Source organism: Melospiza georgiana, chromosome 21 (assembly GCF_028018845.1).
Source record: "Melospiza georgiana isolate bMelGeo1 chromosome 21, bMelGeo1.pri, whole genome shotgun sequence".
Taxonomy (NCBI): Eukaryota; Metazoa; Chordata; class Aves; order Passeriformes; family Passerellidae; genus Melospiza; species Melospiza georgiana.
The window spans coordinates 8,472,586-8,493,319 of record NC_080450.1 but is presented as its reverse complement, the minus strand read 5'-3'; the positions used below and the strand labels follow the sequence as shown (position 1 = coordinate 8,493,319).

At 40.3% G+C, this 20,734-nt stretch overlaps 1 protein-coding gene across 6 annotated transcripts in view; it reads right to left on the bottom strand.

Moving 5' to 3' along the window:
• Nucleotides 1-225: 225 nt before the first annotated feature.
• The window catches only part of TNRC6C (trinucleotide repeat containing adaptor 6C), a 104,085-nt gene continuing 83,576 nt past the window's right edge, over nucleotides 226-20,734 (bottom strand). For 4 of the 6 annotated variants that reach the window (XM_058038551.1, XM_058038553.1, XM_058038552.1 and 1 more), the window contains 12 exons: nucleotides 19,471-19,617; nucleotides 18,945-19,067; nucleotides 17,556-17,639; nucleotides 16,775-17,006; nucleotides 14,251-14,418; nucleotides 12,995-13,186; nucleotides 12,097-12,240; nucleotides 9,288-9,404; nucleotides 6,801-6,998; nucleotides 5,455-5,525; nucleotides 3,716-3,855; nucleotides 226-2,201 (listed from right to left, as the gene is read on the bottom strand). In XM_058038551.1, the coding sequence (XP_057894534.1) occupies nucleotides 1,841-2,201; nucleotides 3,716-3,855; nucleotides 5,455-5,525; nucleotides 6,801-6,998; nucleotides 9,288-9,404; nucleotides 12,097-12,240; nucleotides 12,995-13,186; nucleotides 14,251-14,418; nucleotides 16,775-17,006; nucleotides 17,556-17,639; nucleotides 18,945-19,067; nucleotides 19,471-19,617 (1,977 nt within the window). In that variant the 3' untranslated portion in view covers nucleotides 226-1,840. The remainder of the gene's footprint in view (nucleotides 2,202-3,715; nucleotides 3,856-5,454; nucleotides 5,526-6,800; nucleotides 6,999-9,287; nucleotides 9,405-12,096; nucleotides 12,241-12,994; nucleotides 13,187-14,250; nucleotides 14,419-16,774; nucleotides 17,007-17,555; nucleotides 17,640-18,944; nucleotides 19,068-19,470; nucleotides 19,618-20,734) is intronic. The other 2 variants (XM_058038555.1, XM_058038554.1) reach the window with 1 other exon arrangement.

The following is a 20,734-nucleotide window of genomic DNA, read 5'->3' as shown; positions in this document are numbered from 1 at the left end:
GGCTTTCCTGAGACATCTTCCACCATGTGCAAGATAGTGATCACAAAGTTTTCGCCACTTTGACGAAGAGGAGGAAAACAACAACAAAAATAGTACACAGCAATGGCCAAAGAAAAGGATAATACAACAACACTGTTCAATCCCAGAGCTCTGAAGTAGCATATCTTCATTCTGAAAATAGTTTTCTTTACGATGGAAGTCTTTTTTTTTGTTTTGTTTTTTCTCTTTTTTTTTTTTTTTATTTTTTTAATTCCTTTTTTTATTTTAAAGTTTGAAGGAGAAAAAAAGGTCTGTAAACAGGTGGGAGCCAAAACTCCTGGCTCCTCCAAAAGCAGTCAAAACTTATGTCCAAGTGCTTGTTTCTGTTCCTGCTTGCAAGGGAACTATCAACTCTTTACAATTATCTATGGCCACAGTTCAACAAGAGTATTTTTTTTTTAAACTTTATATTCCGAATGGAAAAATGGTGCAATACTCCGGTAATAATTTTCTTGCATTAGTCCACAATAAAAAGCCGCTAAAGGTAGATATACATATTATTCTCCAGAGATACACACTGTAATTTTAAAATGCAATAAGAGTCCTTGAGTAAACATTTACACGTGAATTGTCGCCGGCCCCTTCTATCAGTTTCTTTCCTTTTTTTTTATATTTCCTTTTTTTTTTTCTTTTTTTGTTTTTTGTGTGTTTTTACCATTACAGGATTAGCTACAAGAAGGGCTGCGGACACTCAGTGCAAAGTTAGAAGCTAATAACAATTAAACATTTGACCAATGAGCAAATAAAAAGCATATACTGAACCAAAGGAAAAAACTTCACACGTTGAGTTAAACCACATGTGGGCACACGCACACACAGGCACACACACACACACACTCACTCACATCTGTCCCAACAAAAACATAGTCTGAACTTTTAAAAAACAAAATTCTTAGAGCCTGTTTTTTGTGTACTGATGCTGACCTGGAAGTGTAATAATTCAACTCAGAAAGTGTTCACATTTTGTTATTGGCCTGCTGGATTCAAGTATTTGCATGTTGATATGGTTTGTTGCTTTTTTTTTTAAAGTTTTTTTTTTCTTTCTTTGTTGATTTTTTTTAATTTTTTTTTTTTACTTTTTATATTTTTTGGGATTAAAAAAATGACATGAAAAAGTAATGAAACAAGGGTAATGTGCATAGGCAGATCCATGGGAGTAGTGGACACAGAGATACCCCAACCCTGCCCTCCCTCCCCCCCTCTCAACCTGTACAGTCCAGAGTTGCCACTGGGAATCGTCACTTTTCTGTACCAATGGTAAAATATCACACTTCACCCTTTCTGATTATTGGGTCCGCCTCTGTAATGTGCATAATAGTCACAGGCTCATTTAAATAGGCTTTCATTTCCCCCTCCCACCCTCCCCCAAGTTGATAAAATAACCCTTTCCAGCCCAAATTCTGAAAAGTGCCCTTCATGATAGACCTATTCTAAGCAGCTTTTATACTTGGTTTTGAAAAATCACCATACAAACATAAAAAGACGACATAAAACAAAACAAAACAAAAAAAAAAAAAAAGCCATGAAAAAAGTAAAACCTGTCATTAGCATGTGACACTGACCAAAGGAGCCCATACTGTTTCAGGAACAGTTCACAAGGACTTCTGCAGTTTCAGATTCAATATTGGACAGAGGTACTAAGGAGGGCTGCCAGTCTCATGGGTTAAAGCTGGATTCTTCATCAAGCCCGGGACTGGAAAGGGTTACCATTTTTGAATTTTTTTTTGAATTTTTTTTTTTTTTAAATTTTAAATTCTCTGTTCTCCTTTAGTGCTGATGATTGTTACTTCCACCGTGTCTCCTAGATGGACTCGCCGCTGAGCAGATCCCCCGGCAGGAGGGTGTTGAGGGGCGTGGGGCTCCCGATGACCCTTCCGTCGTCGGCGCTGGGGGGTCCCCAAAGGCTGCTGGAGTACTGGGGCACCCCCCCCCAGAGCAGGTCGCTGCTGCCCTTGCCCCCCAGGCACGGGGGGTTCCAGTGGCCGGCGTCGGGGCGCACCAGCCCGTGCGAGCTGCCCGAGGAGCCCAGGCGGCCGGGCGTGGATCCAGTGTTGGACTGCCAGCTGGAGGTGGGCGGCAGCGCCTGCCCCTGCGCCAGGAACCGGTTCACCTCCTCCTCACCTGCAAACTCCGCCAGGATGGTGGTGTTGCCCAGGACACACCTGAGGGACAGCAAGGTGGGAGAGTTGTTCCAGATTGCAATGCAAGACCATCGCTTTATGTTTTCTATTACCATCTGTATGGCAGATTAGCTTTTGTCAAGTGGGCAGTTTGCCTTATCTCTCTCTGAGTGACCACAATCACACCTCCCTAGGGAGGGGACATTGCTGATAACAGCTATTGAATGTCCCTGCATGACTGATAAGAACTACAGCATCCCATTGGGAGATGGGAGCCCAGGGGGAGGAGCCAAGCATTCCTACCCAGATATAATTCAGAGGTTTTTGTGACACCAGCACAGCTTCCCCACTGGATCTTCAGAGGAAGAATACATCCTTCTCTACAGAACCCCCTTGCTCTAACAGAACCACCCCTGACACTGCAGGAGGGCTGAGCCACAATTCCAATGGGACTGCTGCCAACACCCTGACCCACAGGGTGTCAGGCTGTGTTCTGACTCTGTCAGTGTTGTTCTAGTGTACTACATTGTTTATTTTATCCTTTTATTTGTTTTCTTCCCTATATTTCCTGCTCTCATATTTTTTGCCTGAGAGCCCCTTAATTTAAATTTTATAGCAATTCAGAGGGGTGGGGAGAGGGTTTACATTTTCCCTTTCAGGGGAGGCTCCTGCCTTCCTTAGCAGGCTCCTGTCTTTCCAAACCAAGACAGGTTAAAGGGTGCTTTCTGTCAGGAATGGCAGAGGGAATTGGGATTGGTGCTTGTTATTGTTTATTTAGGGGGGATGGTGGTAGTGTTTGTTTATTCAGCGTTGTTGGTGGTGGATCCTTACCCAGAAGCCTGGGCTAACTGGGGTCTTGTTGGTTATGGCCTTGGGATAGGGTTGGTTGTGTTTGGGATAGGGTTATGTGGTTATGGCCTTGGGATAGGGCTGTTTGTGATGGTAGGGCTTGCTATAGGGGGTGTCCCCAGAACTTTCCTTACTCCTCCTTCCATTAAATGTCAATCCCTCCCAGAACCTGCCCTTCCCTTTAGAAACTTCCCTGTCAGTTTTCTATCCTTTGAAACCTCATTAGTTCATTTGAGCTGTTCTCCGCCCTTGAAATCCTCCACATGGTATTCCCTGCCTTGTGTTCCACCCCAGTTCTCAGATTGGTTAAAGATTGTATCCTCCTCTGAGACCTCCCCTGTTTATAAGCTGTTGTTTGCCCTCAGTTTGGGGTCCTGTGACCCTGGATTTGGGGAGTTTTGCCATCAAATAAAGTTACCCCCGTTCACCCCGGGCCCATGCTGCTGCATTTTTGATTCTGCAGAGCTTGAAAGGGGGATCTGTCACACCCCTGATATCACCTAGCTGGGACTTAGGGTGCAGCAAGACAATTATTTATGCTGAACAAAATTTTCCAACACCCTTTTATTCAGTATCTACCCCCAGTTCACTTTTTCCTCTCTCATTAGGTAATCTTGAAAAGCAAGACTGAATTAACTAGTGATCAGTTACGCCTAAGAAAATCTTTTCTGGCTTGGTAATCAAAGAAAAATGGAGCAGGAACTTACATGTGCAGAGACTTCTGGGCCTTGGCTGCTTCCTCCTTGGAACTGTATCGGACCACAGCATTGCCTTGGGTCAGGTTCAAGTGGAATGTGATGAGGGGGCCGTGCTGCAGACACAGCGTGCGCAGCGTGGAGCCATCGATCTGCAGGGACAGGGCACAAAGGTTACAGCTGCTCCTGCCTTCCCTTCTGCTCCTCTTCAGGGGGGATTGAAGGGTTTCACATGGTCTTTTGTGTTTAGACGTGTATGTTTATTTTTATCCATATTTATTATTAATATTTATCCTTATTTATTTATTATTATTATCCATATTATTATTTTTATCCATATTATAACTTGTGAGTTCTATAGTATTTTACTAATAAGTTAAAAATGGTTAACTATTTTTCTAGATAAGGTTTTTTAAGGCTAAATTATCTAATTAAGAAATGACACCTAAATTATTTTTACTTTGAACTCAATAACTAATCCTTCCAAGTCCACAATGTGGAGTTTTCTATCTAATTACAAAATATTACCCAAAACTATGGAGAAGAAGAAGGGTTAGTTACTATCCTAAAACTTCTATTTTGCTTTATATTACCCAAAACTATGGAGAGGAAGGTGAAGAAGAAGGATTAGTTACTATCCTAAAACTCCCATTATTAATTATTTTTATATTACCCCAAACTATGGAGAAGAAGGTGAAGAAGAAGCATTAGTTACTATTCTAAAACTTCTATTTTGTTATATATATATTGCTATTTCAAAACTTTAAGTTTTTAATTTTAAGTTTTTAAACTTTCAGTTTTTAAGATTTTAACTTTAGATTTTATTCTTTAATATTGTTTAAGTTTTATTGTTTAATAAACAAGTTTTTTCCCACTTTTCTCCAAAGAAGTATTTTCCCCCGAACTGGTGATATTTCACACGTCTAATTAAACTACACACCCATAATCCCAGTGCTATTAATTAATTTTTGAAGCTTTTTTTATGGCTTTAGGTTAAATGTAGTATTTTCTAGTGAGTTTGTGCCTTTTAGTACAGAAAGTTTAAAATTCTTAACATCCTGAGTTCCAACAGGTTACCTGTGGTATTGTCATTTTACCTTATATGCTTAATTAACAAGTATTTAAAAGCTAAAGAGAGAGTACAAGTGAAAGTAAAGTACTTAATTGCACAATTATTGCTCTCTTCATTGAGGGAGACATTCTGATTTTTAAAGAATTCCCTAGAGTCCAGAGCACAAATTTTCTCAATTTAGGTTATACAAATTATATTTATCATTAGACATCTATAGAAATCCAGACATAAGTCAAAGGGAAAACATACTTCATAAATATAATTAAATTTTTCCCAAGGTTAATTTGGATGTCTGCATCCAAGGCTTTCTGGCTTATGTTCTCCCTTTGGAATGACACCATGAAGGACAAGTAGAGGATGTGACAGACACATGAGAAGAACCCAAAAAACCCATAGGAAAATCAGATTTTACATCTCTGTCTGTGCTTTATCATTCACCTCCAAAGTTACACACAGAGAAATGGTGCCCACTGAATGACTAATTACAGGCTTGAAAATTCATACTTGATTTGACAGCACTTTGAAAACGTAACAAATTCCCTGTAGAAGACAGGTGATAAATGCAGAATAATTATTCTTCTTTCAAATGAATCAAATGGCCAAGGCTGCTAGATGTTATTCTCATCATCTCTTACACTGCAGTGTTTTTTCCTGGCCAGTTTTGCAGAGTTGCAGTTACCTGGGGGGTGAGGTTCCGAAGAACCAGCCAGCTGCTTGTTCTCCCTGAGCTGTCAGTACTCCATGCAGAACCTGCAACACAAATTCCACAACAAAACATTCGATCAAGGTCCCTGGAAAGCACCTTACAGGCAAATGTATCTGGAATCACAACAGACTAACAAGCCTCAGTGCTGCTGAAAACAAATCCTACAGCAGTTTCCTTGTATCGTGATTTACTGCCTCCCCTGGAAGGAAAGGCTGCTGAATGAAAAGCTGCTCTTGTTACTTTTCAAAGATCTGTGGCATTTTTCATACTCCCACAGTAAATATTAGGGAACTAACAGATGCAGGTATGGCACTGCAACAAGCTGGATCCTCAGGATGCATTGCAATTAATCTGGAGGACACATTCTAAAAGCAGTTCTGATGTCCAGGCTCAGATTGCTGCCGGCTAATAAAGATTTTTACAGCACTGCAGCACTCTGCTCTCTTGTCAATGACAGATTAATGTGTATGACTTATTCAAAACAGGTATTTCTGCACTGACAATGTCCTGATTGAAGATACAAGAACGTAACCAAAAAATCCTGCCCTAACAACCTCAGCCTGGTGCTTTACAGTAAGAAGCTGTACAAGCTTGATATTTATGAGTGGCATTTGAGAGTCACAGTGCATTCTGTGGGTGCTCCAGAGAGAATCCTGGAGCTTTATCTGACCTTCCAGGTGGGGGTTTGGTGAGGAAATATTCAAAATAAATGGCAGGAAGAGGGAAGAACATTTATTCTCAACTAAGTGTAAGCAGATTATTAAAAGAGCTTTATAAAATAGAAGTAATATCTGCATATATATCTATATTTATATCAACAGAGATACCTAAATACAGATAGACATATTTAGCCAGATCCATGGCTTCTCAAATTAATAATAAAGCAAACAAAGGCATATAAAAAAAGGGGCCAGCATGAAAAAATTCAGGCATTCCCTGAGGGCCCTGCAATGCCATCAGGGCCTAAATGCTTCCCATCCATGGGTTCCATATGAAATTCCACAGGCTCCTCTTGGAGTCTTAGATCACACCACAGAACAGGACACATGTTTGAAAGACATTTTTAGAAATTAAGGAACTGGGGGAAAAAAATCCTAGTTGAGAGTTCAAGAAATTGGGCAATTCCTATGTAACATCACCACCATGACCAGCTGAAAGGTGCTTCATTTACAACTCATTCAAAGTGAAATAAAGAGACAAGAGATGCATCCCCAGCACAGAACACTCCAGCTGTGTTAAAGCTCTGGTTTCTGGAGCCTCACAGGCAGAGCAGAAGCAAACAATGCTGAAAAGAAAGCAGAAAAAGGAGCTGTGAGTACCAGAGGAGTAAGAAGAGCTGGTCCAGCCCAGGGGACTGGCACCCCACGTGGAGGATGGCTTGGTGTTGGTTAGGCCTGGAGGAGGTCTGGTTGGAGCTGTAGTGTTTCTGGGTACCTTCCAGAGTTCGTGGGACAGAGAGGCTTGGGTGTGAGAGATTGGGCCAGAGGACCACGTGGACTTGATATCTGACAGTTTACCTGCAACAGAAAAACATTTTGGTGTACATTGGGGTGTTCTTCACCAATGGGCATCCTAGGCTACATCCTCCCAGCTTCTCAGGAGGAAAATAGCAACTTTCTGTACCATTCAGTGCTATAAATCCTGTATTTTTTGAACCTACTTAAACCAGTGTTCACAATTTTCAGTACTTCTGTGTTTACTGAGCCTCACACTACCTGCTACATACAAGATCCCTTTTGAAAATCTATTGTTTTGTTTTCTTGTAAAAGATGATACATGGAAACAAGTCCAGAAAATGAATGTAGGTATTTGAAACCTGATTTCGCCAAAATTATAATGAAACACTTCAAGATTGTCTCTCTCAAAGGTTTAACAGGACTTAAACACTTTTTCTTGCACAACTCATTGTACCTAATATGAAGAATTCAGTATATCTATGTTCTTCTGATGCATTATTAAAATTCTAAAGATCAAAGACCAACAAAAACTTTATTTCTGAATATCTGAAGTAACCTATATTCTTTTTTCCAAGTATTTTTGAGAAAAACTGTCTTCAGAAGATCAGAGCACACCACAACCGTTCAGTCTTTATAACTTTCTGTTGTGCTTGTACTTTCCCTGATCAGTTTTCAAACTCTTACTGCTGTAACTGCCAATTCAAAGTTTTATAAAATAACACAAACCCAACAACAGCAGACACATTACAGCATTCAGAGGGGCAGACTGGATTGATTTAAATAATGGATAACAAAGCAAATCTTTATTCACCTTTAGCCTTTCTTCCTGATACCAACATGTGCTGTGCAATCAGAGCCCAATTTCCCTGTCACAGCCCAGTCCTGCTGTTACCAGCACTGGCAGCACATGGAGGGCTGGAATGGACTGAAAAGGACACAAATCCTGTATCTTCTGCCCCAGCAAATGATGCTGTGACTGTGCTGCCCCAATGTTTTAATGCTGATTGCACAGAATAAGAAAATATTTGGTCTGATAAAGTCCAAGATGCAAAGATCTTGTGAATTTTTATAAAACTAGAACTGGCAGTTTTAATTTTCAGTGCTTAAGACATCAGGCAGGCACTGAGTAATTTTATAAGTCCCAAAGCCAAATTTACCAGCTGCAAAATCCCAGGCTCAGTTACACACACACACACACATTCCCCAAATTGCCTCCATTTATCTCAATCGTTTAACTCAATTATTTCATATTGAATCATAACAATTTAAGTGAAAGGGCAACCACTCTCCCATCTTCTGGCAAATTGTAGCAACAGAAATAATTTGACAATGACAATGAGGACATCAATGAGTGTAAAATGGTGAGAGGAGAGGAGGAAGTCTGAGTTTGAGAGCTCAGAGCAGCCCCCAAGACTGGCACAGCACCACAGGCCAGGTGTTGCTATGTCACTGCTTGTCATGGGGGGTAAAACAAACATTAGATGACACTGCAAAAACAACAACAAAAGAAGGCAGCAAATAAAGCAGAAATGCATGGCAGATAAAGAAAAGCAAGCCACTCCTTTCTTTTCCTTTCACTGGAGGAAAACATCCCAAACCATTCCTTTTTGTTTTGCATTCTGCAGCCTGACCCAGAGGCTGCGCCCTCAAAGAAGTGGAGGGGCTTCAGTGGATCAGCATTTTCTTATCTAATCCATCTATACAGCACAACTTCATAATGGGACAAAATGCATATTTAGGCAGCCAGTTTGCAAGCAAAGTTTCCACGTTTTGCAAAAAGGAGCTCCAGAATTTAGAGCTCAGTAAAGAAAATGGGGTAATTATTTAGCTCACCCATATAGGGGAGCATCAGGCTTTGGCCTGATTACTAAAAGGCACTGAAGAAAAGGAAATTATTTAGCTCACCCATACAGGGGAGCATCAGGCTTTGGCCTGACTATTAGAAGACATTGCAGAGCCCCAAACCCAACCCCCAGTGCCATGACAAAAGTACCCCTTGGAGGTACTACTGAAACTGAGGTGTTTCACTTTTACAGTGAGTTTTTTACACAAATTTCACATCAGCTCTTCCAGGAAGGGTCTGTTCCTGCTGAGGCCGTGGGCAGTGTTCCTCCCCCAAAGATCTTGATGCCAGAGTGACACCAAGTGGGAATAAATCCATTTTTCCTCAGCACAATCCCAGGCTCACCATCCACCACTCCCCACCGCAGAGCTGCCAGGAGAGCTGCCACCCAGCACAGGGCTCCAAACTCATTTCTGCCTGGGGTAGCCCTCCTGTCAGCACTGGAAAAGCACTCCCAAGGGGCTTTTCCTGGGAATGCAGAAGCTGTGGAAGCAGAAAGGCCGTACCTGCAATGCTAGGTGCAGATGCAATGCTGCTGAAAGAGCTACTGTAGCCGGAGGCACTAAGCGGCCAGGCACTCGATGAAGGCAGCGTGGCATTCTGAGATGATGTTGGGGATGACCCTGCAGAACCAGCAGAGAAGCAACTAAGAAAGATGGGCATAATGATGTCTGGTGTGACATAAGCAAATCTGTTATGTGCAAATACAAACCATGCAAGGAATTCTCCTGAATTAGCCTGGTCTCTGAAGTCTAGGAATGAAATGTTGCTGGAAGCGTGATAAAGTAGAAGGAAGGAGAAGCAAGCTGGCACAGGAAAAATTCTAGTGCAGAAGGTAAATTCTGTATTTCCTTTAAGATACATGACTCAAACAGTCAGTGTTAAAGTGTTTAGTCTCAGAGGAAAAGGCTTCAATTATAAATGTCCTCTGCCAGCTGACTTAGGCAATGGGACGTGTAGATGAGCAGAGATGTGTATGATAAATTAACCTCTTACCATGGGTGATCTGTCCTAAATTACTCAAGGTAAACACTTCCCCTACATCCTAATGCCCACAAGTATCTTTAAATTTTTGCAGACTTTCAGTAAAAGCAAAGATATATTTCAGCTACCTCTTCTCAAACTGATAACATAAATGAAACAGCACAAAACCACCTCAGTAAATCATTGATAATCTGAGCAGCTATCTAAGCACATGCACAATTTCCTTACTGGCAGTAAATGAAAGAAACTGAACATAAAATCAAAAATCTTCATTGCAAAAACCAGGAGAGCTGGAACTATTCTCTCTAGCCACCAACAAAATCAAGTGTGTATCCTGGGTGAGTTATCATTCCTGACACACAGAGATGGGCTGTGATACTGAAACATCTTTAACTGACTAATAAAAATAGGTGAGCTCTGTAGCAAAGAGCACTGTGTTGAGGTAGAAGAGAAGAAGTAAAAGGACAATCTCATCCCTCACAGCTCAATAAAAAACACAGGCTTTGTTTTCAAATGGAACAGCAAGCAACCAAACTTCACCTTAACCAGACTCCCTGTGCTCCAAGGGACACTGATTAAGACATTAGTTTAAAGCAACAGAACTCTGTATCAAACCCTGTCTGGAAATAATCTATTCCCAGGCAGGAAGTATGGAATTATAGCAGATTCAAAGGCTCACAGAGATGAAAATGGTGCTGATTCCTTGTGGCTGCAACTCTCAGCTCACAGAAGCTGACCTTCCAAAGTTCTACTAGCAAACAGGGCAAAGTAAAAATCAACCCAAAAGCTGAAGTTTTACCTGTTTTTAAGTGCACAGGGTAAGGACAGCACACCCCACAGCCTGACCCTCTACCTGAGGAGCAGCTCTGTCAACACAAGCTCTGTGCTTCAGGCTGCAGTTATACAAGCATAAAGAAACAGACTCTGCAACTATAGTTCTTAATAAAGTTCTATTATTACCAAGCTAAAAAGCTAATGAGGAAAAGAAGCACACACTGACCCCCCAGAGGCACTGGTTTTAAGGTCTGACCTCTTGAGGGCCAGTGTACTTCTGCTAAGACCATCTTTGTTGACTCTGTCTAATGAGAGGAGCTATTTCTTCAATCCACAGGCAGATTATGCACCCACAGAGCTCATGTTCCTTCTCTAAAGCAGCAAGACCTGTAGTGGATATCATCTGATTTTACAGGGAGAGCTCTGCAGGTTTAGGTTTTTGGCCTGAGGAGTATTTCTTGGGTGAACTCTATTTGAAGTGTCACTGAATTAAACATTTTACAGCTTTTCTTTTTATAACTTCAAACCTGCCTGTCCCCTTGGAAGCACTTTGGAGTCATTTAAGTTAATTCAACCTTACTCATTACCCAAATACTTCATGTTTCAGCTGAAAGAAAGGCTGCTTCTTGCTAAGACACAACCAAAATCAACACTTTGCATTCCTTTGCCTCATGTTTCACAGCCCTTACCTGAGGTAACAAGCCCAGAGCTGGACCCCCACTTCAAGGGGGTCACAGAATAACAATCTGGGCTGGCATCACAGATGTAACTGTTAGAACAAACCCCACATTTTCACTCCTGACAGGTCCCTCTGGACAGCCTGGTTATGCTATTCCTGTGCCAACTGCAGTGCTCTGACAGAGTGCAGGTAACTTGGCTATTTCAGCACTCAGATCACAATTAACCAAGCCACCTTTCCTTTGATCAACTTCCAGCACATGTGGCTAACAAGTAGCACAGTTACAATGCTTTCTTGTTTTACAGAATTCCCTTTTTATTCTGAAGAAGGCATTGCCAAGACAAAAGGAATGGAAACAGTACTGGGAAATACTAGTTTACTAGTCAATTCCCAATTTTTTCTTTTATGGTTTTGGAGATAAACCAATTCTAATTTATTTTACTTATTGATCTTCTAACAAATCTACAATTAATTAATGTACCAGAAGCCTGCTGTCTCTGCAACAACTGTGGAACTTTGTATTGAGTCTTCTGAGAATTTCATTAAGTGTGGAGGAGGGTGGGCATTGTGGAGAGCAAAACATTGCTCAAAACCTTGTCATACAGGTCAGAAAAACTTCCAGTGACCGCAGAAGTTTAAATTACATCTCACAGCCTTTTCCAATATAAAAGTATTTACATTCCCACGGAAAACAAGAAACTTCTTAATCCCTTCTTTTAAAACAATTATTTCTGGATATTCAGTGACAGTTCTGAGCAGAAGCATTATTAGATTAGAAGCACATGCAAAAAATATGTTCATTTGTAACAAATGAGGCCAACCCTTTTTTGGAAGGGAAAAGAAATGATGCAGAGATGTGGAAGCAGTTTGTTGTTTACCTCCACTCTTGAGCAGATAGCGATTCACATCCTGGATCGTGGTGTTTATGGTAGGTCCAGTTGGAACACTGCCAGGAGTAACATCAGGGTCATTTTCAGGATCAATATTCTGCAGTCCTTTCCATGGCACTCCTGGGTGAAACTCTGTTTCAAACACAATAAAAAGGGAAATGTGTGAGGCTGTAATTCTCCAAAGCTTCTGTATTGTATTTACAGGGTGTCCCAATGAAGGGAGGAATGATGAATCTGACTCCATTTTCTCAGAAGGCTAATTTATTATTTTATAATACTATATTATATTAAAGAATACTATACTAAAGAATACAGAAAGGATGCTTACTGAATGCTAAAAAGATAATAAGGAAAACTTGTGACTCTTTCCAGAGTCCTGACAGAGCTTAGAACTGACTGGCCAATGAGTCAAAACAACTCACACTGGAGTCCAATGAAACAATCTCCAAACACAATCCAAGTAAACACTATATACTATACTGAAGAATACAGAAAAGATACTTTTATAAGTATAAAGATTTAGTGTATATTTTTAGTAAAAGATACACTAAAAGGATAATAACGAAAACTCCTGACTCTCTCCAGAGTCCTGACACAGCTTGGCCCTGATTGGCCAAAGAGTGAAAACAACTGACAGCAGAAACTAATGAAAGAATCACCTGTGGGTAAACAATCTCCAAACGCATTCCAGACAAGGAAAATACACAGAAGCAAATGAGATAAGAATTGTTTTCCTTTTCTCTGAGGCTTCTCAGCTTCCCAGGAGACAAATCCTGGGCAAAGGGATTTTTCAGAGAATGTGAGTGCCACACTCCTGCACATCGGGAGGACTCAACAACACACTTGAGGGACAGCAGACCAACAGCAAGGCTTTGGATTGAGTTACCTGGTGGCCAGTTTATGCTGGAGCCATTGGATATCTTATCACTATCGGATTTGGCACGTGACCAGCTGTGAGGAACAGCTACAGGTGGGCTGGCAGGAGACTCACTGTTCTGCATCAGATCATAGCGGCCGTAGGAGTCATCGAGGGAGGACTTGCCCGGAGGACCAATGCTCAAACCTCCAGGGATAGCACCTACAAGGAGCCAAACAGAGGTTGTAGGATGGAATTTCAGCAGGATATATTTTGTTATTATTTGCCTTTTTTTGTATAACAAAGATAAAAAGAAAACTAAAATGCAAACGCAGTAAGCCAAGCTTAATGGCATCTGAAGCCTTAGCAGGGATTACAGCTAACAGACACATTGCTGGTACAATCTAGATACTCAAGTTAAAGAATTCTGCATTAAATTCCTGCCAAAAAGAGACTAAGTAATTCAAATCATCACTCTGTTGGTAAATAGGAACTTGCTGAGGCAGCATACCAAGGAATATCCCTCATTTCATCTTTCCCCAAGCATTCAGTGCTGACAGGATGGATGATTTGAAATGGCTGCTCTCATGTTCCTACAAACTATCAAACAACAATTTGGCACCAGCAGTGCAGCTACTTGCAGAATAAAAAACTGCTGTAAAAGAAGTAATTCATGCTGCTCAGAATAAAATCCAGGATATAATAAAGTTAACAGAGCCCCATGTTCTAACAGAATAAATTTGATACAGGAAATAAAGGAATAACTGGCTCAGGATACTTGAGGTGTTAAGGATAAAGGTATTCAAACAGATTAGCAATCACTTCTGGAAAAGTAAGAAGTTTTTACCCCTAATTCTAGGCTGAGTAACTATGTAATCCATCATACTTTGCACAAGGAAAGGTTGATGATACTGGAAAAATTGTGGGAGAAAGCCAATGTAAAGTTTTTTTGGATTGAAGGTATGCAGGTCTGGAATAAGGGGAAGATTGTGGGACTTGTTTTGCCAACACTAAAGGCTTGTTTTACTTGAACTCCATGTTCTCAGCAACAAATATCAACACATGAAAAATACATTCCTACAACTGCATGCAGGGAGTGACAGCTGCAAGCCTTTCACTGCAGAAATCATCTATAAAATCTCACAGGCTCAGAGGCTACCAACCTTTTGTGAGCACTTACACAAAAAAGGAACACGAGGGAAATAATTCCAATTGCACTGTGGCTGGAATCACCAAAAGCCAGGCAGGCAGGGGGACATGGGGGGGACAATGGCAGGGGACATTACCGTGCTTGCTGGAGTTCTGGTCAAGAGAAGAAGCAGCACTAGACAGATTATCCATTGAGTTGGGGTGTGTCCACTGAGGAAGGCGAGACTGGGACTGAGAAGTGTCCTTCACTGACAAACCACCAGTAATGTCCATGTTATTTACATTCATGTTCGGGTTCAGTCCAGCTGGGAAGGGAAAGAGATCCTTAGAAATCCATCAGACACTGAGGGATTGAAAAGCTGGGTTTGAAATCCAGCCACAACATTGATTTTCTATCTGTATGCATATGTGGCATTTTCAATGCACATTTTCAAGAATTTTTGCTTTTATGGAACTGCAATTGAACTCCCATGAATTCAGAAAAAAGTTAAAACCTTGCTAAAAAGAGGGGGAAACAAGATGCAAGGCTAATATTTTAAAGCTGTCGGTGTTTTTACTTGCAGTCTCTTCACTTGTCTCAGAAGAATGTACTGGAATCTTGAGTTTAAACCAGTCTGCACCATTCCATGGCTAAGCCAAAATATTCCTAATGTCTCCCCAGCATCCCCCACAATGTCTGCCACTTCATTTTGCTAAAAATCCCCCAAAAATGAACTAATTAAAGGTCAGAAAAACAGCTGCTGTTTTTCATAGCAGGTTCTGCACTAACTGGTTTCTATTTTGTATACACAGAAGAGAATCACTTAGACTGTTATTAAGGGAATAATTTTGAAATGCTTCTGTGACATGAATCTGGGTCTTTCTTGATATATAATCCTGAATGTTAGCAGATCACAGAAAGCTGAGATATCATAAGAACCTCTCAGACTTAGGCCTTTAATTCACAATTTTTTTTTTGCATTCTGATGCTGCCAGGCACAACAGCTCACCACAGCAGTCAGAATTACCTTCTTAACTGCTGCATGGCAGATAAAGCTTGGCAATGCTATTGTATTCAGCATAAAGAGAGTCACAAAGAGATTAAATTAATTCCTTTATGTCAGAAAGGAAGGCTGTAGCATACATCAAACAATAACACAGCAAACAGGTCTGAAAGGTTGCTCTCCTCCCTCTGTATCCAGGCCCAATCAATTATTTTGCCTTCAATCATATTTGACAGATCTATGTCTAATCTACCACAAAATGCTGGTGAAGATTTCAGGAACTTCCTAGATCATTTATTCCAGTACTCTACTCTGTTTAAGTGATCCTTAATGTCTAGATCTTTTAATAAACTTACCTTTATTACCTCTTGCATTAGGAAATGCAAAAAAATTATTTCTAGCCCTCCTTTACATTTTTGAAGATTCTTAAATCTTCTCTTTAGACTTCTGAGCAGAGTATTTTATTTTTTCCTTACCAGTTGTGTTTTTGAAATGCTTAATCACCTCCACTACAATCTCTCTGCATTCCTTCAAACTGATCCACGTATTTCTTGAAATACATTGACCAAAACTGATCCCTCACCAGTGCTGACTACAGCAAAAAGATGACTTTGCACAACATTTTCCTAGATGATATTCCTGTTTATCAATATGACATTTGTATATTTTACAGCATGATGCTGTTTATATTCAGTTCATAAATAGCAGCATAGGGCATGGGTTGGACTCTATGATCTTAGAGGTCTCTTCCAACCTCATTATTCTGTGATATATAAGTAGTTAGTTAGGCAAATATTCTGATATTTGTAGGCAGAGCACAGGTGAGCAGGTACAGCTACCATAAAGGCATTATTTTCTTCTGAGATTTCAGTGCTATTTAATTTAAATTAAAACAAACGCACATATGTATATTTAAAAATTATATTTACATATATATTTTTCTCTCTCCATTTATCTATATCTATCTCTATCTATATATATCTATATATATCTATATATATACATATACATATATATCTATATATATACATATACATATATATACACACACATATCTATACATATATATATAGATATATATATATAGAGAGAGATATATAAATATATATAGATATATGTCTTTGTTACAGTGTGGAGCAAAATATTGAGGTGTAAATTGAGGAGATGCCAATACATCTATACATCTATATACCTATCTAAATATCTGTATCTATATCTATCTATCTATAAATATAGATATATAGAGTGATATATAAATATATATAGATATATGTCTTTGTTACAGTGTGGAGCAAAATATTGAGGTGTAAATTGAGGAGATGCCTATACATCTACATATCTATATATCTATCTAAATATCTATGTCTATATCTATCTATCTATCTATCTAGAGAGAGACATATATACATATAGATATAGAGATAAGTATTTGTCACAGTTTGGAGCAAAATATTGAGGTGTAAATTGAGGAGATGGCTATACATCTACATATCTATATATCTATCTATATATCTATATCTATATCTATCTATATATATATATATATACAGAGAGAGAGAGAGAGACATATAAACATATAGATATAGAGATATGTATTTGTCACAGTTTGGAGCAAAATACTGAGGTGTGACTGGAGGAGCTGGGCTCCCTGTGAGGAGCTGCTGCAGGAGGAACTCACCAAGAGGGTAAGGAGCAAAGGTGTTCGGTGAAGACTGTTGCTCTTTGGTCTGCAGGTCAGGAAGGCCGGGAGCCTGGGGATGGGGTGAAAAGCTATCCATGGCTGATTTGCCTGCAGAGGGGTGCAAAGATAGATGTGGAGGGGGAGGCTGCTGCTTCATAAGCAGGGCCTGGGCCAGCTGGCGCTGGTGCTGCTGGATCTGCTGCTGCATGTTATTGATTGTACGTGCAACCTGCAGGGAGAGAGCCAACAAACAGCTGTCAGTGGGCAATCCACACAAACACACTGCACTTCTCTGCCTTTCCCTACAGTGAAACAACACACTGCACATCCTTACAAACACAAACTGCCTGTGCAAAGGGCTGGAGAGCTTTCCTCCAGCAAGGCTGTGGATCAGCCTGATTTTTGATTTTATTGTACTCAGCACCCTCCCTGCCCAGTACTCAAGCCACACACTGCATCCCAGATTTAAAGACGCTTTAGCTGCTTTGCTGTAACAACAAACACTCTGCCTCTCCCTACAGTGAAACAACACACTGCATGTCCTTACAAATACAAACTGCCTGTGCAAAGGGCTGAAGAGCTTTCCTCCAGCAAAGCTGTGGAACAGCTTTATTTTTTATTTTATTTTTACTCAGCACCCTCCCTGCCCAACACTCAAGGCACGCACTGCATCCCTGATTTAAGGATGCTTCAGCTGCTTTGTTGTAATGTCACTGAGCCTCTCCAAGCTACTGAAACCAACCCCTGAAGCACAGATTGAGCTGGCAGGGACACCTACTTGCTGCTCCTGTTGTCTCATGGGTCCGGAAACGTTACGCTGAGCCTGTAACATCTGCTGCTGGATTTGTAAACGTTGGTACGCCTGTGGGGACAGGGACAGTCAGACACAGCACCCTCAGCACGCTCCCTCCAGCTGCTCTGCTGCACCACAGCTCAGAAAAGGCCAGCTCTGCAGTGCTCTGAAAACACTCCACCAAGCAACAGTAATAATCCTGCATTTTAGAGTGCATTTATTTAAGTCTCGTGTTATTTTTAAAACAAAAACAACCATTAAATCCACGTGGCAAAAAGTGGTCTATAAAGAGAGGAACCTACTATTTTTCTGAGATAACTGTAACAAAACAAAAATTAAAATAAAAGTTTATGATATTATACAAATAGTACAAATACTGATGGTTGTTTTTGATTTGGCCATTTCAAGTTCTGCCAACAGTTTCTAGTTAAATCACTTGTGCTGCTTTATTCCTGAAAAAAATCCACAATTTTCAAGTAGCTAGCTTGGCAGCTACTTTTGCAAGGCAAATCCTTTTGCAAGGTTAAGTTCCTCTGAAACATCTTGATGAATTCATCAACATTTTGATAAATTCAAACAAAGGAATTCTGTACAGGTATTTTCATGTAGCTGGGTACTGTTCAATTATTATGAGAATAATGCTGTGCTCCTCAAAACTAGAGAAAAAAATCAGAAATGAGTAATAGTATCGAACACTGAATGAAAAGAGTTTGACTAGCACACTGAGATCAGCAACTAAACTAATCTGCCATCTGTAATTTTATTTTTAACCCTGGCCAATACTGAGTTCACAAGATTTCTTTTTAAAATATTCTTAAAACCTAATTAACTATTTTCATATGTATTAAAAATACAGATGTAAAATTTGCAAACACAGCAGAAGTACACAGAAGCAGTTCTTATCACAGGACATGTTTAATATACACTCCATTAACTAAAGAAAATTCACCCTAAGCTTCATTTTTCAGTGAGGCAAGTGAAGAAGTTCTGTAGGTAGCTCAGGTGACCAGCACTGCCAAGATTTCTCTTGTTCTGTTGTGACACATGTGCCCAGTTTAATCTTTCCACTGCCATGCAACACACAGGCCAGTGCTGTTTGAGAACACACTGTTATTCACACCAGTAGGAAGACAGCTGATTTTTAGTTCCACTGATCAGCTGTAAAGAATAATTATTCCACAAATGACTATTTATAAAGCCTGAGGCAAAAAAAAAAAATTACTGTGCTTCTTTAAAAAGAAACTTTAGCAAAGAAATCAGCAGCTGATTGTTTTGAAGATCTGTCATGTCATTTAAAAATTTAGTCATTCTGCTATTTTATCTTCATGCCTTCAATTCTGATTTAGAGCTTATCTGCCATGTCTTTTAACTTACCAGCTGCAGCTGATAGAGCTGGTTCAACATCGTCATATGCTGAGGATTATTAATTGGCGAGGTTAACTGTGCAGGGCTGAGACCAATGTTTTTTGCTGCAAACTGCAAAAGCTGTGCTTGAACCTAAAGGAGAGAAGAGTGTTAAACATTGTACATTTAATTCTAACATTGGTAACTGTGTGAGCCATTAATAAGAGTCGCATCAGCTGGAAAATGTTATTATCACCATGAACTATCAAAAAAATTAGAAGAGGCTCTAATACAATCATAATAGTCGTAGTCAAGTGTTCATGTATAAAAAAAGAGATGAGAATAAATGCCTCAGAAACACCATTGTACAAAAAAGAGGATAAGAGTGTGCTCTCAGAGGTAATTATATGACATGCAAGTGAGAACACCTCAGCCATGCCACATCTCCCTGCCTAGGAAACAAACACATAACACAGACACAGCCAGGCAGCAGCATGACAGAGCACCTGGGAAGAGTTCCAGGGAAAGGGAAAACATGAGTGAGGTGTTGTCTGACCTGAGGGGATAGAAACTGAGGCACTTGAGCACGAAGACTAGGCTGGGATGAATTAAGAGGTTGCACTGGCGGTTGCTGCGGCTGTTGCATGGTCCTGGCTTGTGCTGCTCCGCTATTGCCAAACATACCCAGATTGCCACTCGGTATCTGCAGCAGGACAACAGTGACACGGGCACTTAGTGACACAACCTGGCTGCTACTTGTCTGTGCAGGCTTTATTCTTAGTGATTATGACAGGCAGGAATCAAGAGACCAGCACATACAAAATTTAAAATTAGGCAAGGCAAAGATTGCCGTGTACCCAACATCTCAAACCCTCAAAACTTTTTACAGCTGCCTGAACAAAAGGCAGCTGAAGTTGAAGATGGCTTTTATAAGGATTCAGGACCCTAGAGGGTCACAAGGTGAACAATCAAAACTACTTGCCAAAAATGTTTGTATTTGTATAGCAAGGCACAGGAGAATGGAGGCATTAAACTCACAGTAACCCCATCTCCAGCTGGCTAAGCAGTTTTTTTACTTAGTCATTTTACAAAGCTACTGATAATGGACAAGCTATTAGTGGAGACTGCTTTGGAAAGCTGTGCTTAATGGGCTGTGGGTGCTGGACAAGTATTGCCTTAAGAAAACTGACTTTAAAAGAATATACATAATAAAGAGCCACAACAGAATGATGAAGACTTTCAGTGTTGTTATTTCATATCTTTGCTGGGACTTCAGTTTGATGGCAACAATATCCTTATCATAATCAACAGTACTTAATGGCTTCTCACTCTCATGGGGGTTTTATCAGTTATCATCCCCTTCATCTCCTGTCCTTTTTTTTCCCTCTCACCTGTTCTACACAGGGGCAACAACACCCCCTTAACTCAATGCTCTACCTGACCCAGGTGCTGGAAGCCCAGTTTCTTTCTTATCACCTGTTAAAACCATGAGATGCTTTGACACATGGAGAGGGATAAAAAAACCCCCATCACATCACAGAATATTTATACTAGCCAGGAAAGATGAATTAGAGAAATCTCACTGCATTACAGTCTGGGACAATTAGCAATGCCTCAAAAAAAGAGATTTCTCATCAATGGAGGCAGAGCCACACCAGGGTTCAGGGGTATAAATCCACAACACTACAGTCTCTTCTGGATGGATATGTGTCATCAGATTACAGTTACACTGCTTTTTATGTCCTGTAAGGTGAAACATTTACACAGCAGGCAGCTCCTCTCTGATATTTCACATGAACAAAGCTGTTGCACCTCCAGTT